Source organism: Selaginella moellendorffii, unplaced genomic scaffold (genome assembly GCF_000143415.4).
Source record: "Selaginella moellendorffii unplaced genomic scaffold, v1.0 SELMOscaffold_64, whole genome shotgun sequence".
NCBI lineage: Eukaryota > Viridiplantae > Streptophyta > Lycopodiopsida > Selaginellales > Selaginellaceae > Selaginella > Selaginella moellendorffii.
The window spans coordinates 531,888-558,537 of record NW_003314325.1 but is presented as its reverse complement, the minus strand read 5'-3'; the positions used below and the strand labels follow the sequence as shown (position 1 = coordinate 558,537).

General features: G+C 43.1%; 3 protein-coding genes across 3 annotated transcripts; all 3 read left to right on the top strand.

Annotated features, from left to right (window-relative positions):
• The first annotated feature begins 13,620 nt into the window (after positions 1–13,620).
• Positions 13,621–14,591, top strand: LOC9648609. Its single transcript, XM_024689953.1, has 5 exons — positions 13,621–13,880; positions 13,950–14,014; positions 14,102–14,162; positions 14,212–14,358; positions 14,416–14,591. Exons 1-5 carry the CDS (start codon positions 13,649–13,651, stop codon positions 14,517–14,519), a joined length of 609 nt encoding a protein of 202 aa, XP_024545721.1. The 5' UTR covers positions 13,621–13,648; the 3' UTR covers positions 14,520–14,591.
• Positions 14,592–14,648: 57 nt separating this feature from the next.
• LOC9648608 (probable amidase At4g34880) lies at positions 14,649–17,153 on the top strand. Its single transcript, XM_002984850.2, has 8 exons — positions 14,649–14,966; positions 15,029–15,100; positions 15,161–15,492; positions 15,558–15,793; positions 15,852–16,066; positions 16,124–16,354; positions 16,433–16,625; positions 16,672–17,153. The coding sequence occupies exons 1-8, from the start codon at positions 14,692–14,694 to the stop codon at positions 17,032–17,034; spliced, it is 1,917 nt and encodes a 638-aa protein (XP_002984896.2). The 5' UTR covers positions 14,649–14,691; the 3' UTR covers positions 17,035–17,153.
• Positions 17,154–17,498: 345 nt separating this feature from the next.
• LOC112351649 lies at positions 17,499–18,508 on the top strand. Its single transcript, XM_024689887.1, has 4 exons — positions 17,499–17,710; positions 17,760–17,865; positions 17,927–18,079; positions 18,137–18,508. Exons 1-4 carry the CDS (start codon positions 17,499–17,501, stop codon positions 18,494–18,496), a joined length of 831 nt encoding a protein of 276 aa, XP_024545655.1. The 3' UTR covers positions 18,497–18,508.
• The last annotated feature ends 8,142 nt before the right edge of the window (positions 18,509–26,650 follow it).

Below are 26,650 nucleotides of genomic sequence, written 5' to 3'. Positions count from 1 at the left end.
GGTACACGTCCGGGATCGTCACTTCATTTAACGGACGATAGTCGATGCAGAAACGAATACTCCCATCAGGCTTCGTCACAAGATGAGGTTCACATGCCCAAGGACTCCGCGACTTCCGAATAACACCCTTCTCCAACATCTCCTTGACGTTTGCACGTAAAATCTTGATCTCCTTGGGTGACCGACGACGAACAGGAACCTTGATTGGACGAGCATCCCCGGTTGGAATGGGATGACGTGTGGAAATCTTGGCCCCAGACGATAGGTCAAATTCAAAGAGATTAGAATACTCCTTCATGAGCTGATCAACAGCTGCAACACAAAGATCATCGGAGGGATCGGAAAAGGGAAGAGCAGAACAAGATGGAAACACAAGAGGAAATAATGGGGGAACAAAAGTAATGGAAGCAAAGGTAGAAGTAGAGGGACGAAGAGGTACAGAAGTGAGAGGAATGGATGAAACATAAGGAAGTATGAGACAAGGGGGAAAAGCCTCAAAGTCACACTTGGCATGATTGTGCTGCAACCAATCCATACCAAGAATGAGGTCAAAAGCTTGACTCGGCACCACCCGCAACGACTGCAACTCAAGCTCGAGATCGCCCACACGCACAACCAGGTCCGCCTCATCTCGTGCACATGCATGTGTACGGCCGTTGCCATAAAGAATGAAAACTGGATCCGCCGCACGACGCAAGTGTAGACGACAACGTGTGGCAACAGGTCGAGCAATATAAGATAAACTCGAACCTGTATCAACCAACACGGAGAGAAGAATAGGAGACCTCTTGTTATAAAAACGAGCTTGGAAAGTAAACACTGGATGAACCGGTGCCGAGTGAACCCCTTGATGATACTCCCGAAAGAAAGATGGAGGGGTCACTAACTTATTCGCGCAAGGTCCCTCCATTACTCGCGCGACTCCTCGTTTCCCGAATGCACCTCGGTATCCAAACCTTCCACCGCAGCAGCACCAACGGGACGTTGCTGACGCCAAGGTCTCCACCTAGGAAATGGAGGTCGCCAATCCGGAAAGCGCCGACAACGCCGATAAGTATGACCAACTTCATCACACGCCCAGCAACGAATGTCACGGCCACGACCACGTCCTCGCCCTTGTCCTTGGACTCGAGTAGCAGCAGCATCAACCTCCATGGGAACAGGACCATCACTCATAGGAAGTGGAGCTGAAGGACGTGTAGCAAGAAGTGGAAGAGGCGACGTCTCATAACGTTGTGCTAAGCGAAGAGCATCGTCAAGAGTGGCAGGAGCAAGTGCATGCACAAGTCCGACAAGATCTTGATGAAGTGCTGGCCATAGCATTCCTAGCTTGATCCGCTCCGACATATTTGGCTCCGCACGAAGCAAAAGACTTCGGAAACGAACGCCAAATTGCATCACCGACTCAGATGGCCCTTGGCGAAGACGATGCAATTGTTGGAAGGCATCATCACAATCGTCGGCGTGTCCGAAGGCGCGTTTGAAGACGTCCGGAAGAACACTCCAATCGCCACGAGTAGCTGCGCTCAATCCATTGTACCACTGCAATGTCGTCCCTTGAAGACATGTGGGGAACTCACGCAAACACCGAGCATCATCCCAAGAATGATATGTGGCAATCACCGTGAAGTGATCGAACCAATGGTACACATCATCCCCAGGATTCCCACGAAAGAACTCCGGCCGAACGCGAGGATTGGCACCAAAAGCAAGAGGAGTTGTACCATGTGCCGTGAACGCCGCCATCAACTGAGTTTGGTTGTTCAATTGCAGGCGCATAGCATCAAGCAATTGAACCAACTGCTGCTCTAGAGTCAAAGGAGGAGATTGCGGATCGGCCATGAAAATGAATGAGAAAGAAAGAGCAAAAGAAGAGAAATGACAAAAAGCTAGAAAGAAATGGTAGATCTAGACAATGCAAAAAGCTAGATCTAAACCAAAATCCTGAAAGGAAAGAACAAAAGAAAGGAAATGGAAAAAGCTAGATCTAGACAATGCAAAAGCTAGATCTAAACCGAAATCCCAAATCCAAGCACTCCCCAGGGACAATCAAAGGTGCCCCTCACCTCCACCAATGTGAGTGCATGGAATATGGAAAGGGAATACAGAAATGTGCATATCAATTAACCCAAAAACCCTAGCTTATATACAGGAGCGAGTGGTCCGGATTGAAACCAATCCGACGGCTACCAAAATCCACTACGCTAATATTAGTATACGGCATCGTAGCCGTACACTTGGCCCTCACATAGCAATATTTAAATATATAAATTATTAAATATAATGTAAATTGTTAATTTGTTTTTATAATGTAAATTAATTAAAATAATAAATATGTAAATGCTAAGGGAGAATCAATAACTACATACCATGTTAAAGATGGATCATATCAGATATTTTCATTTTCAAGGTCCATAAAATTGGATGAGGCAACAATTGCCCAAAAATGATATATAAAGAGCAATGTTTCTCTATAATCGATCCTCTCTTCCTCTTCCAATCTTACACACAATTACTTCATTTAACATTCTATCACTTCCAAAAGTTCATTGTGGTAGAGTCTGGATGTAATACATTCTAGAAGTCACCAAGAAAAGTATTTGATGATTTGTGTTTTCCTTCCCAAGTAAATGTAAAGTGCTTGGTTATGTATCTAAACATGCAAATGGTAAAGTTTTGGTAAAGAGATTTTTTTAAAGAGTAAAACAGTTTATAAACACTATAGAATCCATCTTGGCCCTTAAGATTTTATTTTAATAACCATCTAAAGATAAATATTCTATCTGCAAACCAAATTAATGTTAAGTAAGACTTTAAAAGAAACAATAATATCTCTTGTAATTGATTAGTAACACCAGATTAAATATTTTCAATTTAAGTACTTTTATTTATTTAATATTTACCTTGATTAAAAAGTATAGCACTATGTCCACCATTGGAAAAAATTATAATGATATAAATCACTCACACATGGTATTTTCACTTTTCCAAAATAATTCAACTTTTGGAGTCCTTGAAAATGAGTCCTGTGTATTCTTATAAAAAGCTAGAATGGAATTATCTTGTAAAGTAAGGTAGGTATTCATTATACAATTATTTGATAAATAACAATACTTATTTTGTGACCATAAAGCTACTTTATTTTCATAATAGAAAACTAAATTGCCATCTTGTTGAACTACAAGATAACAATTGTTACCATTTCTTAGAATTGATCATTCATTTACCTTACCAACATATAAAACTAATTCACATTTATGATTTAAATAGAGATGTGCCTTTTTATTTGAGGATTGTAAAAATGTTTTAGGTGATAGTTTGTTATATAAAGTGTTATCAATTAATGTATTAAGATAGATGTGACAATCATTATATCCAAAAGGTTTTATGAATATTTTAGAGCCTTATTCAAATATTTTCTGAGGAGGAATATTTCTAACAAAATAATAAATGCCATAACTGTTAATGCTATTAATCTGGATCCTAAAATAAAAAATGTAGGACAATATTGTAATATTATATCAGCAAGATCATGCCTAATATCATCACTGTTTCAAAGCTCTCCAAAATCTGGTCTGCAGCTAAAATGTCTCCCTCTTTCTTGACTAAACATCCATATTTGTACATGAAAATCTAAAAAGCCAAGATTTGGATTATTGTAAGTTTGATTAAAAGACAGTCCTTGTCCCATGGGTATTGGAGTATTATGAGGAATATTTTGATTAATTAGACGAAGTATCCCAAATATAATATAATGTAAAATTTTGATTTATAACAAGTAAATATTTTTCTCTGTAAAGAAGTTTATCAGCATAAAATAAACTAAAATAAAATAAAAATTTAAGTACAGTATACAAATACATATTTTATGATTTTGTAAGAAATCTCTCACATAAAACTCTTACATCAAAAACAAAAAATTTATAGCATATATAAATTCTCCATCAAAACTAACTAAACATTCTAAAGGAATATAATATTTTATTCTATTTTCTAATTATTCCTTTGTGAGTATATTTTATAGTAAAAAGGCAATTCATCTACTCAAATTTATCATGAGGTTATGGGTTCAATCTTATGCTTCTAATTTATTATGCACACTGGATGTATCAATGCATGCTTGTATACAAGTAATGGTTTAACCCTTAAATAATTTAGTCACATATAGCACTCAATTTTAGTAGAGGAAAGAGTTGAAAACATTTCTATTGTTCTTTATTTCGGTACTTTAGATCAAATTTATTTTTTTGGCTATAGTTATGTTCAGATCTATTCGTTTTTTATCCTCATTGCACTCTCTTTCTCTGTCATAGCACATTGTTATTCTTGATCAAGGTTGGAAATTCAATTTTTGGTACATTGTCTTTCACATAGCAATGTTACTCTTGCTCCTTCCAATCTTGTTTGTAAAATTGATCGTCCCAGATGCAAGATCAGAGCTTCTCGACGTGGATTGTGGCCAGCTCCTAGCAGGGTGTGATTTGTCAATGGTGCTCTCTTATCCTCAATGTCTTGCCATTATATATGATCACATAATTATGATGTTATTTATATCCACAATATATTACTGTATGACATAAATTAGCTAGCACATACAAGATATACTAGGAGTCTAAAAGATCCCAAACAAGATCCCACCATGGTACAGCTTTGCATTGAGCAAGCAGTTTTAGATTGCTATATCTGGCAAAAACATCATATTCCTTATCAATTCCTCTGCAACTATCTCGATCTCCCAAGGCTATCAACAATGCATGTTCTCTCATAGGTTGCAAGCCATAGTTAAATCATAAGCTTCTGTGAACTTCTCCCAAGCTTCACTGATGTGACTAAAGGTGATTAAAACTGAGATCTCATTGGGATCATTATCTCAAGCTGGAGTGAGTTGAACTGATCCATAGCTTGTCCACCCACAACCGTTCTCCCAGTAGCCATCCAACCATTATCAAGCATTGTATGGAAGGCAAATTTAGTGTTAACAATTAAGCATAATAATTAGGCAATGATCATGTTCCACAAGTGTGTGGGTATTTGTCTCAAAGATCTTCTTGGCAGAAGAAAGATGGCCATATGGAGTTGTGGTATACCCAGTTCCATCCAGACATGCGATCAAACACATCCTTGCTCAATCAATTGCCATGATGATCATGTTCCACAAAACAACATACACTTCTTGATTGAGGAGTGTGAAAGCTACCACCAAAACGAGCAAGAATTGCAAATAGGTGGAGCAATGGCTTGATGCGTGAAGTTGAGCTAGTCATGGTTTTCTCCTGCTCCCAATTTCAGAACTCTACAAACGGCTGTTGGTGTGTTTGGGCATGCCAGCAAACGAATCTCTAGTCCATAGCCTCCTGTTGCCTTGGAACTGTGCCGGGTCATGATCAGTTAGTCTTGAATTCATAACCTAGTTATTTGTGCCGTCACATCGCGTTGCAAACGATTAAAGCTCGTGTAAGCTGCTATTGTCGATCTGGTACTCAAGGCCCGGTCTACTTACACAAGCAGTAGCAGCGGTGGGCACTACAATAAGGCTCACGGCGGCAGCAGCAATGAACACCACAAAAGTAAAAGCCGGAGGTGGACACTTTTGCAATTGAGAGCGAACGCATGCGAGCAAGGTAAGCAAGATTGAGATTGATATTTACATGCTTTTGTTTGTAACAGGTACGAGATCATAGGAACTTCCCGGTGGGAAGGAGAGGTTACTCATCGATGAATGCAGAAAATAAGGTCATTGGGAAAGACACTACAAGGGGTTAAGAAAACTCACTTATCCTTGTGTTGGATATCACTTGAGTCAAGCCAGGGGATGTTATAGCTGCAACAGAAATCTTTGGAGCTGGTTTTATGTGCGCCAATGCAGTTTTCATCTGGGGATTGAAACTTGAAATAAAAAGCATAAAAATAATGGATATATGCTCTGATCTCGCTTATGCCAGAGTCTGGCGATGCTTGAGGGAACGCCAGATCGCCAGCAAGCCTCTCTTTAACGCTCCACGGAGTCTTCAAGCACTCCTTGAGCGCCCGGAACTAGCTCTTGGCGGATCTTCTCGGTAGAGATGACAAAACTCACCGCCCTCTCGCCGCCAGTGACCATCTTGGACGGTAACCACGCCGCCACCTCTGGCGGCACAACCTCCCACAGCGCATCGATCAGCGCCGCTAGATCTCGCTGCAAGTATCGTCCGCGAGCTCCCTCCCGCTCGAAAGCCTCGACATGAGCCAAGCAACGTAGGCCTGGAATCGGTTCAAGTATCGCTCAAACTTCGTGTTGATCAAACGAAGGATGTGAGAGCTGCTCGCGTTTTGCTATGGCTGCAACACCGGGCCGAGAGTAACGCATGGATTTGTCACCACCAAGTCCAGCTCACTCTTCCTAGAGATCTGCCAAGCAGCACTCTCCGTCAGCACTCGCCGGTACTCGAGGCTGCTCCAGCACTGCTCGTCGATCAGGGCGCTATCGCCGCGGGAGGGATCCAGGTTATTAAGCTTGGCCGCAGGCGGCCTGCTGAGATTAAGCTTGACAATGCGGAAGCTGCTTTAGATGCGCGAGCTCGCAGGGATCACGCACGGCGGCTCGAGCCTCGATCCAGGAGCTGGAAGCAACACCGTTACTGCCAATGTCGTCATGCTTCCTTTTCGTTTTAGGTTTTAGGCTGGAATTTGACTCTTTGCAATGAATTCTTGACGAGGATTGTATATAGGTATGGCATACTGAAACCGTGTCTTCGATCCGCTTAAGATAAATAGAAAATATAACAGGACCACCATTATAATTCTTCTATATTTGAGCGACGGGCTTGATGCGTGAAGTTAAGCTAGTTGTGGTCACCAGCGCACAAACGTATATGAACTTGCCTTTTATTGCCATGGAACTTGCAGGGAGCTCATGGTACGTAAGATTTGCTTCTCAGTTCATGCATCACTGAGATTTTTTGTGTTTTTGTGTGTTGCCAGATTGCTTCTGGAGCCACCAAGAGAAGGTCCATCAGCAAAAGAAAGTTTCAATTTCCGTAGGTGGATTATTCGCAGGTGGCCATTTTTTTTCCTTTCATGTTGTACATTGTGATTTACTTTTCGAGGATGATGAGGACGCTCGACGCATGGGAGAGATCTTTCTTGCAATGGTAAGTCAAACTCTTACGACTGTTTTTCGCTCGTTTTAAGGAGGGATTACTCGTCAACCAATGCAGAACATGTAAGCAGAGAAGTCATTGGAAAAGACACTGCAAGGGTAAGAAAACTTACTTATCCTGAAATGCTACCTCTGCCTAGCGAAGGGACACGATACTTATCACTGTTCAAGAGATCCCCTGCGAAATGAGGACTTGGCAGAGAGAAGAGAATTCGTCTTCAAGTTTGTCTCACTTTCTATTGCGGTTTTTAAGTAGCTCATAACCATATGTGATTCTTTTAAAGCATAATTATAAAACTGCATAACGTATCAGGTTTCTATTATAGATAACATATGATTTTCTTGCCCATTATTTTCTTGCTGATCTCTGAGCTTGCACTTCCATAACAGCCACGTGATTTTCCACTAGACGTGGTAGTTTTTTACCTACAACACTGCATTGTCTGTGTATGCTCATGACAGTAATTTTTGTAAACAATACAAAAAAAAATAAAATTTGTTTCTTTTTTTAATTTCAGCACCCTAAACTCCCAACCACATCCCCTGCTTAGATAAATTACGCCCTATAAAGAGCCTGTAATGTAATGTTGGCTAGAAGAAGAAGGAGACCAGAGTGAGACCAAACTATAAATGCGTTGTTGTATATGTATGTATATTATATATTTTGTATTTTTGTTCATATATTTTAGTGGTACATTCATGAAAAGTTATAATTTTTTTCAAGTTTGTCTTCCTGATGAGATTATCCATGAGGATCTGCCGCTCCAGCAGCCCCAAATTCCACACATGGTGGACAATCCAGCTGCCCAGGAGGTTCTTGAGGATTGTTGTGCACAGTGGATTACATTTTTAAACATCAAAATTTGACATTAATTTTATTAATTATTATAGTTAAACAATTTGTATTTATTTATTTAAATTGAACTGAATAGCTAACGCTAGCTATAATGTGACTATTTTTTGGAGTGAACCTTATAGAATCCATCAGATTTAATTTTAATAGCCAACAAAGATAAATATTCTATCTAACAAATTAATATTAAGTAAAACTTTTAAAGAAATAATATTATCTCTTTTATCTGATTAGTGAGATTAACTTTTTCCAATTTAAGTACTTGATTATTTAATATTTACCTAAATAATAGACATATGGTTTGGAATATTGGAAAAAAATATTTATAATGATATAAGTCACTCACATATGGTATTTTCACTTTTCCAAAGTAATTCAAATTTTGGAGTCCTTGAAAATGAGTCTTGTATATCCTTATAAAAAGCTAGAATGCAATTATCATGTAAAGTAAGGTAGGTATTCATTATACAATTATTAGATAAATAACAATACTTATTTGGTGACCATAAAGCTATTCTATTTTCAGAATAGAAAACTAAATTGCCATCTTGTTGAACTACAAGATAACAATTGTTACCATTTCTTAGAATTGACCATTTATTTACCTTACCAACATATAAAACTAATTCACATTTATGATTTAAATAGAGATGTGCCTTTTGATTTGAGGATTGTAAAAATGTTTTAGGTAATAGTTTGTTATATAAAGTGTTACCAATTAATGTATTAAGATAGATGTGACAATCATTATAGCCAAAAGGTATTATAAATATTTTAGAGCCTTCTTCAAATAGTTGTCGAGGAGGAATATTTCTAACAAAATAATAAATGCCATAATTTCCAACTGTTAATGCTATTAATCTAGATCCTAAACGCAAAAAAGCAGGACGATATTGTAATATTATCTCAGCAAGATCATGCCTAATATCATCACTGTTTCTAAGGTCTCCAAAATCTGGTCTGCATCTAAAATTTCTCCCTCTTTCTTGACTAAACATCCATATTTGTACATTAAAATCTATAAAACCCAGATTTGGATTATTATAAGTTTGATTAGAAGACATTCTTTGTCCCATGGGTATTGGAGTATTAAGAGGAATATTTTGATTAATTAGACGAAGTATCGCAAATATAATAACATCTGTAAAATTTTGATTTAAAACAAGTAAATCTTTTTCTCTGTAATGAATTTCATCAGCATAAAATAAAATAAAATAAAAGAAAAATTGAAGTACACTAGGCAAGTACATAGTTTATGATTTTTTAAGAAATTTCTCACATAAAATTCCTACCTCAAAAACAAAATATTGTATAGCTTATATAAACTGTCCATAAAAAATATCTAAACATTCTAAAAGAATATATTATTTTATTTTATATTCTAAATACTAGTATATTTTATAGTAAAAGAATAATTCATCTATTATTTTACTTGAATTTGTTATGGTTCAATCTTATGCTTTTATTTAATTATCCAGACTATTTATGATAATCTTGCATATGCTGATTGAATCTGATTCATCCATGCATACTTGTATATCACATATAGCACTGGAGGAAATGGGTAAATAGGTTATTGTTATTTGTCTTGGTACTTTAGATTGACTTTAATTTTAACAAATCTACAGATCTATTCTTCTTTTATCCTCATTGCACTCCCTTTCTCTATCATAGCACATTTTATCAAGGTTGGAAGTTCAATTTTTAGTACATCATCTTCTGCTCCAAATCTTTTTGGGGTGTTATTGTGTCAATGGTACTCTCCTATCCTGAGTATTATATGTGCTCACATAATTATGATGCTATTCATATCTACAATATATTATTGTGTGACATCAATTAGCTAGCACATACATGATATACTACAAGTCTAAATGAGATCCCAAACAAGATCTGTTTGGGATGTTATATATGTCTAATAAAGACATCAATGTTTGAAACATAAGCTATTGGATCAATATGTATAAGATTGTCAATGGCCACTCTTCCCACCATTGTATAGCTTTGCATTGAGCAGGCAATTTTAGATTGCTATATACTCTTTATCAATTCCTCTGCAACTATCTTGATCTCCCAAGTCTGTCAACAATACATGTTCTCTCATAGGTTGCAAGCCATAGTTTGAAATCATATCTTCTATGAACTTCTCCCAAGCTTCATGGACTCACTGATGTGACTAAAGGTGATCAAAACCACAAAGAATAAGATCTCATTAGGATCACTACCTCAAGCTGGAGTGAGTTGAAATGATTCATAGCTTGTCAGTAGCCATCCAAGCATTATCAGGCATTGCATGGAAGGCAGATGTAGTGTTAACAAGCTACTTGGATTGAGTATTCTTGGCAATGATCATGTTCCACAAGAAAGCATAGTGTTTGGGCATTGTCTCAAAAATCTTCTTCATATGCAGCTATGGTATACCCAATACCATCCAGATATGCGGTCAAACACATCCATAGCTCAAACAATTCAAATGCCATGATGATCATATTCCACAACACAACATACATCAGATCCACTGCTTGATTGAGGCATCCATTTTGCCCAGGCTACTGGAGAGTGAAGTGACATTCAATCTTTGCCTGTCAGTGCCACCAAAACCAGCAAGAATTGCAAATAGGTGGAGAAACTACAGGTTTGATGTGTGAAGCTGAGCTAGTTGTGGTTTCCTCCTTGAAATTACTGTTCCCAATCTCAGAACTCTACAAACGGCTGTTGGTGTGTTTGGGCATGCCAGCGAATAAATCTCCAGTCTGTTGCATCACAGATCATGAGACTTTTTTGTGTTTGTGTTTGCCAAAGTCTTGAATTCATCTTGTGCATTACAAACGATTAAAGCTCGTGGAAGCTATTGTCGATATGGTATACTCAAGGCTTGGTCTATGGTAAGGGATTCTTGAAAAGCTTGTATCTTTAAGACCTTATTTTGGACATGTCCTTTTCGAGGAAGGCTTATGGCAGCAGCAGCAGCAATAAGGGTTACAGCGGCAGTAGCAATATATAGAGTTGTTTATAGTCCACTTCTGCCCAACTAGAAAGTATAGGACTCTATCTACATGAATGCAATGCATTGCTCCTTCCCTTTTAGTCTCTTTTGTCTTGGTTGTCTTGTCCAAAGTGGTCCACACCCTGGAGGTACCATGTGATTTGCTGCAAATGGCCATCACTAAGTATGGATGCTTGATCCCACTGCTGCCAGGGGAGGGGTGTCTGGTCCTGTAGATGTTGATAGCTTAGGCATTGATAGAGAACACCTCCACCTGACCAGGGTCACATTGCTGGCATAGACAGTGCTCTCAAGGGATATGTGGCATCTAAACTCCACTTGTAAACCGTGTGCTCCACAGCTGTAGGTAGCAAGGATTGTGCATATCCATGGAGATCCAAGTGTCACCCAGTATATGGCATATTTTGTGGTGCCCTCAGTTATACATGCTAACCAATTTTGTATGGCCTGGTTCATCCATACTGGATAATCGTCAAATGGATCGGACAGTTCTAGATTCAAACCCAGCGATTCGGTCCATGCCTTTAACTTGTGCCACCAGCCACCAATACATGAGGCTGATGGAATCTTCCATTGCTTGAGTGGCCAACGATCTCTTCCAGAGGCTTTCACAAGAACAATGGTCCTCTTCGATGCCAAGATATCTAGTGGCAGTAAACCACTTTCTCGGACCAAGATTGCAGCCACACCTGGAACTCGTGGTTGATGAATTGGATGTTGAGGTATCCCATATGGCTCAAACCTTGGCAAAATAGAATGCCCGTTTTGCCTTCTAGCTAGTCACAACATTATTGTGACAATCCAATTAGAGACTGTAATAGGCAAATTGTGCGGCTTTCACTCTCTTTGACCCCATGTGTCCAGGTCCCTGGCGATGTAGAGTGTAGCCAAGGTACTTGTATGCTCGCACTGGTTTGCCATTGTAGAGACATGTGTGAGTGGGGGATTGCCAAAGATCATAATCTGTGTTTTGGAGAGTGCCCGCTTGCATGCAAAATTGTGCGAGTGTGTCAAACAAGCGTTGTATGGTTGTGATATTTGGTGCCGCTAAAAAGAAGTCATCAGCATAGAGGAGCAGAAAGAGATACATCCCAGAAAGTTGGTATACTGTGAAATTCTCTCCCTAGATCATTGTCTCTAGTGCGCCAATATAGATTGTGAAGAGGGTTGGTGACAAGGGACAGCCTTGTCAAACTCCCATAGTTGAAGGGACTATATCCCCTGCAAACATCTAGAGTTTCACTATCCTGTACAACTCCACAATCACCGCAACAAGTGGAGTGGGTGCCTCCAAATGGAGGAGCTGATCAATTCCGAAGTTTTGCGGGACCAAGTCAAATGACTGAGCAAAATCTACAAAGCCTAAGATGAACACCTTGCTCCACCCCAGTCTGGTGTGTTCCATTAACACGTGATCCTGATGTTTACGCGTACGGAAGCTTGCTTGCTTGCAGGATCTGATTTTCCTCAGCCCATGCTGATATTTTTTTTCAACTTGTTTCACAAAGATTTTCTTGAAGATGCTGGAGACTGCAATGGTTCAATAGTTGGTCAGATCTCCCCTTTTGTGTATGGGCACGACTCTGTTAACTGTCCATGATTCCGGGAGGCCTGTGTTCCAGAGGCGATTGATGATTGGTGTGAGGGCTTCTGACACGCATTGCTGTCATCCCGACTCCAGCGGGATGAAGTCTAGATTCTTGTTCCAGGGAAGTTTTCCATATTCCCTGTTGGTTTGTTGATGTAGGTGCTTCTCCCAAATCTTTTTGTCTTGCAGGTGGATTGGTTTTGGCTTTTTGAATACCCTATATGCCTATTTGAGATTGTGGCGCTTGTACGCTGAAAGGCTTTTCTCAACTGAGCCAGTGGCTGGGCTGTCTGCCAACGGGCCTGCACGCACAAAAGATATGCCTATGCACAATCCTCATCCCACCAGGAGCTGGCGGGCTCCTGATAATCTCTGGCTCAGATAAATGCAATCTGGAGGTCGATCGCTGCGTACACGGTAAGAACTTAAATTTTGTAGTTCGTTCTCTTTTGTAGCTGCTCTCGTAATGGCCTCTGAGGAGAAGTGGAGACGTCAGAGTCTTTGGAAAAGAGTCGAACAATTTTCTGAACTCACCAGCAAGTGAGTTTTTATATTCCCACTAGCTCCTATCTACAGGGACGCCCTGAAAGCAGGGTTTCGTGTGTTTGCTGTTGTACCTGCGAATTCTTCCCGGTCAGGATCTCCGGTCTAGCTAGTTCTTACTGCGATTTAATTTGACGCTTTGTTTTCCTGCACATCAAGCTATGTGCTTCTCATACTAACAGATCTCTACTTTCACCAGAGAGTAGGGACCAACATAGACATAAATGCTGTCGCAACGTCCAGACTATAACCTTAAACTTTAGTTCTATGGCTTCTTACGTTATTATGAAACTATGAACTTAAACAGCAAGCCATTCTATTTTGCTAGTAAGTTTGCTCGCATCTAAGCAGGAAAACGGGAGCCCTCTACAGAGGACAGCTTATGAGCCGCTTTGTGACCTCCACGGCTCAGTTCGACGCTCGGATTCTATATCTGCCACGTGTTTTGCCATGTAGGCGTGTATACTTGACGTGGCAGTTGATGCCTGAAGATAAGGTGAAAATCTGTAGATTGGAACAATGCCGGCTTTGATGCAGCAGCTAAATCCCCGGGCGTGGCCGGCAGTGGCGCCCTCGTCGTGGCCCTCCTCGCGCGCGCTTTGGAATCACTGTGGAGGTGGAGCGATTGGATTGAATGTAAATTTGGTGCAAACACATTCTAGGGAAACGCGGATTTGGCAACGAAGCTCCAGTTTTGCGAGGCTTTTCGCTGCCGCTGCTGTGGACACGAAATGGCTTCTCGAGCCCATAGGTGTGAAGAATAGGAGTGTTTCTCATGACTTTCTTCTTTTTTTCTTTGATGAGATTTTAATGGGTGTAGGAGATGGTGATTGCCGCCACATAGGCGAAGAAGTTCCTTTGCCAAGTGCATTTGAGCTCTCTACTGTAAGTCAAAAACCCATGACCTCTCTACTTTTTTTATTTGATGGGTCTACTTTAGATTGATAATCTAGAGTTTGATCTTGCTAATAGGATGCGGCCACGGTGGGACGTGTGGCTGACAAGGCAGACATTGTAATTCCAGTTGGAACAGGTAATTGTTTCACATAATGTGTAATTTCTTCGTCTCAATTTTGTTTTAGTTTCTGGATTACATGCCCGGCTTGAGAAGAGAGATTCGATGCTTATGGTAACTGATTTAGACAGTACCAACGGGACCTTCGTTAATAACAGGAGAGTGAGACCTGGAGCTGTCACTCCAGTTCCCCCGGGCAGCTCAATCACATTTGGTACAAGATGATACAAAATAGTAATTTTTATCTTATGCATATACTGTTTTGCTGCAGGTGATGAGCATTTAGCTCAATTTAAAGTTTCCATGATTGAGAAAGGAGAAGAGAACACTGAGTCGATCTACATAGAAGCTCAGTTTACCGAAGCTGAGGATTAAGCTCTGTCTGTCATTTTTCAAGACATAAGTCCTTTACCCTTTATTAATTTAGTAGTTTGTAATTTAGCCTTTTATGTTAAAAGTTTTAAACCAGGGTAATTGTCCTAACCATGCAGTTAACTTGTGGGAGTGGATAACTTGACGAGCCCTTGGCACTCAATACTTAGGGGCTATGGCTACAGATGTGAGAAAAGAGGAGCTTGTGCTGCGGCTTCTGGAAGCCAAGCAAAATGCAGGGAAGAGCTTCAACCAGATTGCCCAAGAGATGGGTGTCACGAATTTATATGCTGCTCAATTGTTTCACCGCCAGGCACCGCTTTGCAGAGCGCAAGCCCAGCGTTTGCAAATGGCGGTTCCTACACTCTCTGACGAGCTCATTCGGGCCATGGAAGCCATCCCACTTCGCTCACTGGCTCCTGGGATCATTCAAGACCCAACAATCTACAGGTACATGGTTTTCACTTCCGAAAACATTTTCCTTTCTGTTTCATATCTCTGTTTTTCCGAAGGTTTCGAGAGGTTATTGTGCATTATTCTGAAACTTTGAGGGCCATTATCCAGGAGGAGTTTGGGAACAGAGTGTAAGTGCTCGCTTCAAAGAAGTGTGTGATTGATATTTGATGGCTTCCGCAAATGTACAGCATGCTAGAAGGTGACTTCAAGTGTGACTTGCAAAAGATCCAAGGAAAATATGGTGAAGATCGTGTGCTGCTTACAATGGTTGGAAGCTTTGAGCCCGACGGTATTGTTCCAACTCCACAATTCCAAATCGAAGAAGCCACTGTGGAAGACATTCAAGAAGCACTGAAAGCAGGAACTCTAACATCAAAACAGCTGGTGGAGTTTTACATTGCTCGGATCACGCGGCTGAATCCCCAGCTCAAAGCCGTGATCGAGGTGTCTCCCGATGCATTGGAGCTCGCCAATGAAGCCGATACTTACAGGAAACAACACGGAGCCGAGAGTTGCAAAGGTTTGCATTTCAGTTTATATAATTTTGTGATATTTTTCTGTGTGTTTTTTTCTGTTCTGTCGTAGGCTTGCGCGGCATTCCAATTCTTCTCAAGGACAATATCGCCACGAAGGACAAGCTCCAGACCACGGCTGGATCTCTGGCTCTGGTCGATTCCATTGTTCCAAGAGACGCTGGCGTTGTGAAGAAGTTACGTGACGCCGGTGCGATCATCTTCGGCAAAGCCAACCTTAGCGAGTGGATGTATTTCAGATCTACAGAAGCTCCGCATGGGTGGAGTCCCCGTGGTGGACAAACCATGGTATGTATAAGCTGATTCTTTTTTTCATTTCTGATCTTGCGATTGTTGTTGAAAACAGAATCCATATGATCCAGTCCAAACAACTTTCGGTTCCAGCAGCGGCTCCGCAGTCGGAGTTTCTGCAAACATGGCTACAGTCACTCTCGGGACGGAGACCGATGGCTCGATAATCAACCCGGCCAGTTTTGCTGCAGTCGTCGGGATCAAGCCCACGGTTGGACTCACGAGCCGAGCGGGAGTGATCCCGCTCTCGCATAATATGGACTCAGTCGGGTAATCAAGAGTTATGATCACGAAATTTTACAGCTTTTAACGCTTGGATTATCACAGGCCGATTTGCAGAACCATGAAAGATGCGGTCGAAGTTCTCGACGTGATCGTTGGTGTAGATGATCTCGACAGTGCTACTACTGCCGCGGCTGCATACATTCCCAGAGGAGGATACAAGCAGTTTCTGAAAAGGGATGGTCTTCGCGGGAAGAGGCTGGGCGTGCTTGCTGGAGAATACTTTGTCATCAAAGATATTTCTGGTGATATGGAGAAACTCTTTTCTCTGGCAATGTGAGTGACTGGGTTTTAAGTATCCTCGTTCATGCTTTGAAATCTTTGCTCTTTTTTTCTTTTCTTTCTTTGGGACAGAGCTAGAGGAGCAGTGATTGTCAAGGATCTGGAGCTGCCTAACGCTGAAGAGATCGTGAGCACAAAGAACGAGGATCTGGTGCTACAAATCGATTTCAAGCATGATCTTCAGAAGTATCTGTCCGAGCTCACCACAAGCAAAGTTCGCAGCCTCGAGGACGTGATTAGATTCAACGAGGAACACACAGACCAGGTAGGAACCGCTGAAAAAACTCTAAAATTTACACAAAACTGTGCAGAAACTAGATCGTTTTGGCCAAGATGTATTCATCGAAGCTCAAGCTCGGCAAGAGGATCAACAGTCGCAAGCATACAAAGATGCTCTCGCAAGGAACAAGTTCCTCACGGAGAATGGGATCGATTACTTGCTCCAGACGCACGATCTCCACGCGCTGGTGGCTCCAACTGCGGTGTCGGCAATCTCGCTCACAGCAGCCATCGCCGGATATCCTGCCATTTCGATCCCCGCAGGCTACGCTCCTCCCACCGGTTTTCCATTTGGGATTTGCTTCCTGGGAAACAAAGGCTCCGAGGGTGTTCTTATCGAGATAGCATACGCTCTAGAGCAAGCCAGTAACATTAGACATCCACCACCTTTATAAGAATAACATATAACTGACTTAACTAGTTTTCGTTCCACAGCAGCGGGAACAGCAGTGGCCGTTCGTTTGATTTTACACTGTGGATACTTACAAATATACTTGGTATAAAGTTTAGGGTTTGGCGGTCCGCATTAGCTAAGAGTGCTAGTAATCACCAGAATCTCGTCTCCGATTGTGATCGTGTTGCACTGCTACGGAGCTACATCGCTCCTCAAGGCCCTCCGTGATACGGCCTTCCATCGTATCTTTTCAATACAGCAGGCTGCTACAGGAATTCTTGCCGATCTGGTACCTACATCGCGTTCCAAAGCTCTCCTCAAGGCTCTCTTTGATAGTATTGTCCAGGTAAGGGATCCTCGATACACATGACGAATTAAAGCTGGTTTTCAATACCGCAGGACAAGAACGGACTCTTATCGATCTGGTATAGCTCCCTGTTGGTTCTGGACATTTTCTTTCCGAAAATGAAGGCTTACAGCAACGGGCAGTACAAGAAGGCTTATGACGGCAACGACAGCAACGGGCAGCACAAGAAGGCTTACGACGGCAACAACAGCAACGGGCAGCACAAGAAGGCTTACGACGGCGGCAGCAGCAACAGGAAGTTCACAAAGGAAAAGCCGAAGGAGGTGGACATTTTTGCAATCGAGGACGATTACGATCGTATGCAAGCAAGGTAAGCAAGGTTATATGGTTTGATGTTTACTTGCTTTTGTTTGTAACAGGTACGAGATCATAGGAACTCATCGTCCCGGTGAGAAGGAGGGATTACTCGTCGACCAATGCAGAAGATGTAAGCAGAGAGGTCATTGGGAAAGACACTGCAAGGGGGTAAGAAAGCTCACTTATTGAATTTTTGACTCTTTGTTTTTTTTTTTTTTTTTTTTTTTAGCCTGGAGTGGATCCTTTTGCTCATGAACAAAAGAAATGCTACCTCTGCCTAGCGAAGGGACACGATACTTATCACTGTTCAAGAGATCCCCTGCGAAATGAGGACTGGGCAGAGAGGACTTACACTGGACCAATGAAGAGAATTCATCTTGGAGTTTGTATCAGTTTCTATTCTCTGTTTCTTTGTATGTTTATTTGTGTACGTTTTCAGGTGGGTTATATCGTTCAGGTAGCAGACTTCCCGCAATACCATCCTCGTTTCTGCGTCCAACGGATTGAATACGAAAACCTCAAACGGATCTGCAAAAAACATCCAGACTTGGGAATCTTCATTGTGCCTGAGCCACCCCGCCCTCTTGCATCTCAAATCTGGGAAGCTTTTCAGGGACTCGATGGATTTCTCAACGCAGGCCTAGGCTTCGAGTTATACAAATCCAAGGAAGAAATGCCTCCAGGGTATAACCGGTATGCAGCTGCAGATGAAGCATTGATTGAAGAATTGAAGAGCAAAGGAGAACTGGATGAGTTTGAGTATGCTTCTCTGCTAAACAGTATACGAATGAATGAATGAAAATAAAGTAAAAATAGATAGGAGTGGAAAGGCATCTAGACCTTGGAGATTAAACCATCGGGGTGACACTAGAGAGCTATAAAGGTTACTGTTTTTGGCGTGTTCCCGCTCAAACGTTTTTCTCCCAGGGTTTTAGGTGGAAGCGATCGTCCCCGCATGATTTCTGGCCTGAACCTCCAGAAGTTTTTATCATCTAGTTTCTTTGCATTAATCTATAGGTTACTGTGTTGATTAGTCTGGGAAGACGTTCAATATTTATGTGATGGTTGTTTCTCAAGTCCATCCTTTGTACACAGCCAAGGAAAGTAGCAGCTTTTGCTCTTACTCGACGGGTTGCCAAAGAATGCCACGGCTGTTACGAGAAGATAAATTCCATTGGCACCTTGTATACAGGGATCAACAGGACCTTGCCAAAATGGTCTACACCATGGATCACGTACTGCTTCAACTTTATCTCTCGACTAGAAATCTCGACTGGTTCAGCTGCATTGTGGTGGATGAAGCACACGAGCGAAGCCTGAGCATCGATTTACTCCTAGCAGTACTGAAGGAATGTATGCGTGCATGGTCGGACTTGAGACTCATCATCATGCCAGCTACAGCCAATGCAGAACTTTTCAGCGACTACTTTTGCATCGAACACTTGTCGTTCCTGGAAGGAAGTACCCAGTTGAGATCTGCGCAGGAATGCCAACATCGACAACCATGTAACAAGGACAATGGAAAGAGTTTGTGAGCTCCATAGGGACGTTGATGATGGAGATATAGCTTTTTTTCACATCCCAGACGGATATGCCATGCGCGCTTGTTTCATGGAAGGCTTCGTCAAGAGGATCAGCAACTGGTATTCAAGGCAGCATTATCTGGTACAAGAAAGATAGTCTTTGGAACAAATATCACCGAGACATCTTTAACGATTACGATGATCTTCCTTGAACCATGTAGTTGATACTCACTTTCTCAGCTACTAGGTACGTGGTGGATCTAGGATTGTCAAAGTAAGCCATCTTTGATCCACAGACTGGGATGATAACTCTGGAGCTTATGGCAATCAGTTAAAGCTCTGCCACTCAAGAAGCTGGTCATGCAGGGCACACTAGTTCTAGTGTCTGCTGCTGGGGACTTTTGAAATTTCCCGTTTGCACATGGGGATAGTAGTTCTCAAGCTTCTGGTACTGATGTGGCAAACTCCATCTTTGTGGAGCCTCCCAGCATCAGTGCTATCAGTCACGCAATGATGAGTTTGTAGTGGTTGGAAGCCATAGCTAAGGATGATGAAGTGAAGAACTGGAGGCTCATGAACTTCGGATTAAAACTGGCCAAGGTTAGAGTGGAGCCACGGCTAGGCAAGATCATTCTCGACTGCCAGGCTCATGCGTGTGGTCAAGAAGGTGTGGTTCCTAGTACTCTGATATCATCTGTGATGACATCTTCTTTTGAGATGGCTTTGAAGAAGACAAGCTTATAGTATACTGTGCTTTTGTCATTGGCACAGATGCTTTTTGCAAGATCATTATTAACCACTTTGGGGTTAATTATCATTTAAGTAAGTAATTTCATAAACACATTGCTCACAATCACTAGGATATTATATAAAAATCACAATGGCTTGATTATCAATTAAGCAACATTATAATTGCTTGTCCAATCAAGGTTCCTATTTAGCATCAATTATTAAAAGAGATAAAGATTATATATGCAAATGTCAAAAAGATATTAGAAAAAGGTATTATTCAAAAGTCTCAGAATATATGAACATTATTTTATGACAAAGCCTAAGGAGTATTTGATTTTACATTAACTATTGTCAGTTAAACAATGTGATTATCTTGAATATATCCCTTCTTCCTCACACTTTAGATTGTTTTTAGAGAAATAATTGGTTCATCAAATTAAAATTTGATTTTAGATGTTAGCAAATGCTAATGGCTAAAGAGGATGTTCCTAAAATTCTTTTTTGTACTATTTGATTTATACAAGTTCATGGTGATATTATTCAATTTGAACAATGTTTTAGCAATTTTTTAGCAAATAAGGTTCTTTACAATATGTCAAAAGTGATTGGTGACTTCATCAATAATATTTTAATCCACTCATAAGGGATGTAAAAAAAGCACATTTATGATGTTTACAAGGTGTTAAATAAGTTGTGGGAATTTAGTTTGAAGCTAAAGAGGTCAAAGTGCGTATTTGAGTTTAAAGATATAACTTATTTTAGGTACTATATTTTTTGTGAAGATTTAAAAGTTGATCATAACAAACTTGTGGTTGTTATAAAGTTCTATACTCCAAAGTGTATGAATGATGTGCAATATTTTTTAGATAAGGTGTAATATCTCAATCATTTTATTGATTATTTTTTTGATCGTATTGCATAGTTGTAAGCATTACTGAAGTTATCAACATCATTTTTCATTTAGTTTAAAGATTGTAAAAGGGCACTTGTAGATTTGAAAGAACTATCTGTAAGCTTCTAAATTTGAACTTCCTAAGAGGTCACTTAGCCTAGTATTATTCAAACCCAAGTGTAAGGAACCAACTCGCCGAGGTGTCGTAGGCTAAAGGAACCCCGAAAGCATGACCAAAATGACAAAGAGTTCATCGGATGGGACCAAGTCGAAGATCGAGTCCAAGACCGACTCTAGGACCGAGTTCGAGATAGAGTCCGGAATCGAGTCCGAGACCGACTCGGGGACCGAGTTCGAGTCCGAGTTCGAGACCGAGTTCGAGACGGAGTCCGAGATCCGAAATCGGGTCCGAGACCGAGTCCGAGGTCGAGTCCGAGGTCGGGTCCGAGATCGGGTCCGAGATCGAGTCCGTGATCGAGTCCGAACCCGAATCCGAAGTCGGATCCGAAATCGGGTCCGAGATCGAGCCAGAGACTAAGTCCAAATACTAATACGGGTCAAGGGGTGAAAGCCCAAAGCGTGCGTCTCCCAGGGGGGGGGGGCTGCAGGGGGTTCCAAAAGTATAGTAGGGATAAATTTTTGAGATTATCCATCTAGCCATGAGGAAAATAAGTCTATAGACTATAATTGGCCTAAAGAATATAATTGAGTATAACTGAGGCAACCAAAAACTCAGACATGTGAACCAGCAATCCTCTAGCACGACTCCATTAACAACACAAGTTGGAAGCTAATTATAAAGGTAAACAGAGAGGTCCAGGAACCAGTTTAGAAGGGACTCTCCAGTGGGGCTCCCAAACTGACTTGAGGTTGGGACTGGGACCGAGGGGCCTTGGGTGGGAGTGAGCATGGACTTGGTTGGTGCCGGAGGGGCCATCCAAGGAAGTGCTCAAGAGCAGCTCCCACTCCCGAAAGGGAAACCGATTGCGGTGCTCCCGGCTCATGTGGAGTGGTGCCCCACTTGAGTACCATGCGGCTCATTGGTCCTCGCCCTTCCTAGGGGCTTGGGCCTTCCTTCGGGATGGAAGTGGGGGGCGAGAGGTACCCATACCGGGCCGCTAGGCCACGGTGTTTCGCCCCAGCGTCCCGAAGCAAGTGTTGCACTCAAGACTTGGGATTTAGAGGGTCCCATGATCAAGTCTTGTGGTACCAAAGGATGTTAGGAACCTGGAAGCTTGGTGTGCTTGGCTGCTTGTGCTTGCGGGGAGTGTAGCCGAACCTTAAGTCCAGTCTAACCCGGGGAGGGGGATTGGGAGTGATTTGGGAATCCGTGGAAGGATGGCTAACACTCCGTTGCTCGTGCAGTGAGTAGCTGAAACCAAGTAGGAGCTGGTACCATAGGCGAGAACCTTGGCAAGGGAACTTAGCAAAAGCCAAGGCAGTGTTGGACGGATAGACGAGGTAAGCTGGCAAATTGGAAAGGAAAAATTTAAGAGCTTACATTTGGTATCGGAGCCTTTTCCTCAGTTCTAGCGAAGGATAGAGGCGGATTGCTGGGAGATGGCAAGGGCAGGGCGTAAGCGAACCCAGGTGGAGACGGAACCTCCGCCAGAGCTGGAGCCTCCGGTCGAACAAGAGGCTATGGATGAGGAATCCTTGCATGAGGAGGACTCCAGTGAGGAAACCTCCAAACAGGAGTCCGGTGGCGAGGTTCGGTCGTCCAAGGCTCGATTGGATGTGCTAGAAGGACAGTTGGCACAGACCAATGCCCTGCTGGAAACTCTCGTACGCAAGCTAAAGCGTGACGAGAGGCGGAAGAAAAAGAAAAAGACTGCGGATGCTGGTAGCGCAGAAGGTGCGGATCTTTCGGCCGGGACTGAGGCAAAACCAGACAAGGTCGAACAGACCGAAGTGGAATCAGTCCCTCAGGCAGTTCCCAAGTACAAACCAAAGCCCCCACCGGTCTTCAAGGGAGTGAATGACTATAAGGTGGTGGAGGATTGGTTTTACGATATGGAGGACTACTTCCGAGCGTTGCGGTTACCAAGCTCGGAGAAGGTCCCATGTGCAAAACCATACTTGGCAGATAATGCCAAGTCTTGGTGGAGAACAACGGAGGCCAACGAAGGACCGGTGGTCACTTAGGACATGATGAAGGCGAGGATCCGTGCAACATATGTTCCTCCGAATGCCACTCTGCATCTGAGGGATGAACTGAGTAGGCTGAAACAGACAGGAACCATCCAGGAATATGTGAATGGGTTCATGGCAAAGAGGATACTTGTCACGGACATGGGGGATATGGATGCGTTCCATGCCTTCATATCAGGTTTGCAAACTTGGGCTCGCGGTGAGGTGATGAGGTGGAACCCGACCAACTACAAGGAAGCGTTGGATGCGGCCATCAAGGTGCATTTCAACGATAACCTGCGAAAGGGGAACACGACAGGGTCGGGATCCACATTTAGCAAAGGGGCCAAACCAAGGGGAACGTATAGCAAGGGGAAATTCAAAAGGAGTTTCTCTAAGAATGAGTCCTCGGGGTTCCGGAAAGGCAAATCCGGTGGCCAGCGAGCGAGTACGTGGGGGAGTCAAGCGAAAAAGGACAAACCCACGGATAAGAAGGTCAAGTCGTATAGCAGCGTGGGAAACAACGTATGCTACAACTGCGGCGAAGCGGGACACTTCTCGAGGGAATGTCCCTACCCCACGGATAAGAAGGTCAAGTCGTATAGCAGCGTGGGAAACAACATATGCTACAACTGCGGCGAAGCGGGACACTTCTCGAGGGAATGTCCCTACCCGAAGAAGGCCAGAGCCAATATGGCCATCAAGTCGGGTGAAGTCCAAACTGAGGTATGTGATCCAGTCCCTAACTCAAAGTTACTCATTACACGAGCAACTTTGGTAGAGAGTCGTTCGCGACATCTACTAGCCCTCCAAGGGAAGCTCGGAGGTAGCTTTGTTAAGATCCTTATTGACACGGGTGCTTCGGATAATTTTGTGGCTGCAGACATAGTCCGGCAAGCCGGACTAACGGTGCAGCGGCTAGGCGAACCAAGGACTATAGAGTTTGTTCAGGGTAGCCAAAGCACCGATGAGGTACTTCGACAAGCGAGAGTCGAAGTGGGGACATGGAAAGTGGACATGGATTTCACCGTCTTGGACATGGTGGGATTTGACGTGATCTTCGGAATGGATTGGTTTAATCGGTTCGTGGTAGCCCTGCATGGACAAGGTAGGAACCGTGTGGTATTGGCGAATGCCCAAGGAAGAAGATCTAAGGTGGAGGCCCAGGATCTAAAGGTAGGGCAAAGCAAGGCCAAAGAGTCATGCTTGAACCTGGTGTCCACGAGAGGACAACTCACTAAAGGAACTAAGGCAGCCTTTTTGTGCTTACTCTCGGTGAAGAGTGACAAAAAGACAAGAACGGAAGAAGTGCCTTTAGTGATCCAGCGAGTGTTGGACCAATTCCAGGATACCATGCCGGAGGAGCTACCGGCGGGGTTGCCCCCCGCACGACCGATAGAACATAAGATTGAGCTTGTCGAGGGCGCTGAGGCGGTGGTTCGTCCCCCCTATCGTTTGAACGAAAAAGAACTCAAGGAGCTCAAGTGCCAACTAGAGGAGTTGGTGGGCAAAGGGTATGTTAGGTTGAGCAAGTCGCCGTATGGGGCGCCGGTATTATTTGTGAAAAAGAAAGATGAATCTATGCGCATGTGCATAGATTACCGGTTGCTCAACAAGTATACCAAGAAGAACAAGTACCCGTTGCCAAGGATTGAGGACCTGTTCGATAGGTTGGGAAAGGCAAAATACTTCTCGAGGATTGACCTAAGGTCAGGATACTACCAGATCAGGGTAGCCAAGGAAGATGTCGAGAAGACAACCTGTCGAACGAGGTATGGGAGCTTTGAGTTTTTGGTGATGCCCTTTGGGCTGTGCAATGTGCCGGCAACGTTTTCGGCGTTGATGAACCACATCTTTGTACCCTATCTGGATCACTTTGTGGTCGTCTATATTGACGACATCCTGATCTATAGCGAGACGCTAGAGGAGCATGCCGAACACTTGGCGAAGGTGTTTGAGAAACTAAGGGAACATAAACTGTATGCTAAAGAGAGCAAATGTGACTTTGCTCAGCAAGAGGTAAAGTTTCTCGGGCATGTGGTGGGCCAGGACGGGCTCAAGGTGGACCCGGAGAAGGTCCAAGCGATCCAGGAATGGGAGCGACCATCGAATGTACATGAGTTGAGGGCGTTCTTGGGGCTATGCAACTACTATCGAAAGTTTATCAGACACTATTCGAGAGTAGCCCTGCCCTTAACGGATCAAACGGGAAAAGGGAAGATGGTATGGACAGCGGAATGCGAGGCGGCATTCGTCCACCTCAAAGGGAAGTTGAGGAAGGCTCCGGTGTTGGCATTACCGGACTTTGGTAAGGACTTTGAGGTAGATACGGATGCTTCGGACTTTGCGTTAGGCGCAGTTTTGAAGCAAGACAACCATCCAGTAGCGTTCTTCTCGAAGAAGTTGGACAAGGCTCAACGGAAGTGGCCTGCCCATGAGAAGGAATTTTTTGCGGTGGTCAAGGCGCTCAAGGAGTGGCGACACTACCTTGGGAGACACTTCAAGGTTTACACGGACAATGTGGCAACGAAACACTTCTTGTCACAACCCGACCTGAGAGGGAAACAAGGTCGGTGGGCCAATGCCTTGGCCGAGTTTGATTGCGAGATTCTGTACAAGCCTGGAAAGAGCAACATCGTGGCAGATGCGCTAAGTCGAAAAGCGAGCTTGAGGTTGGCGATCTCCAGCGCAACAGCAACCTTCTGGGACGATGTGCGGACAGCATATGAGAACGATGGTCTAGCACAAGAAGTGTTGTTGAGGAATCTGGAAGCACGGGAAGCTCACCAGAGAGGTGAGCCGCCAACGGAAGAGAAAACGGGCTATGCGGAACGCAATGGACTCATTTATTACAAGCAAACGAGGGTGTATGTTCCAGAAGGTGGACTAAGGAAGGTAGCCTTAGAAGAGTGTCATGACGGACCTCTTGCGGGACACGGCGGAGTGCCCAAGACGATGGGCTTACTCAAGAGGAAGTACCATTGGCCAGATATGGCTAAGGACGTCTAAGACTATGTAAAGACATGTCCAACATGTCAGCAGGTCAAAGCCGTGACTAAGGCTAGTGGGGGCTTGTTGCAAAGCATCCCAATTCCAGATTGTCCGTGGAAATGTCTCACGATGGACTTCATCACGGGACTACCCCCAAGCGAGGGGTTCGATGCGATATTCGTGGTGGTGGATCGATTTTCGAAGATGGCACATTTCATACCCACCACAACGGAGGTGGATGCGGAAGGTGTGGCGAAACTGTTCTTCGAACAAGTGGTTCGAGTGCGGGGAAGGCCAGAGGAGATTATCTCAGATCGAGATAAGATCTTCACTAGTAGGTTCTGGAGGACCCTCCTGGAACAGTATCGCACCAAGTTGAAATTTAGCACAGCCTATCACCCACAGACAGGTATGGGGTATTAAGTCAAGTTTGGTGGTCCTAACACTTCTTGACAGACGGACAAACGGAAAGGGTGAATAGGCAGCTGGAGGATTATTTGCGATGCTATGTTTCGGGAGACCAGACCGATTGGGTAAGTCATTTGGGACTTGCGGAAATGTGTTATAACAACTCACCACATTCGAGTATCGGGGTGAGTCCATGGGAAGTCATCAATGGGCGAGCTATTGAAGGTCCTGTGGAACTCGGCGTGGCCGAGTATCATGGAGAGTTACCCGCAGTGGA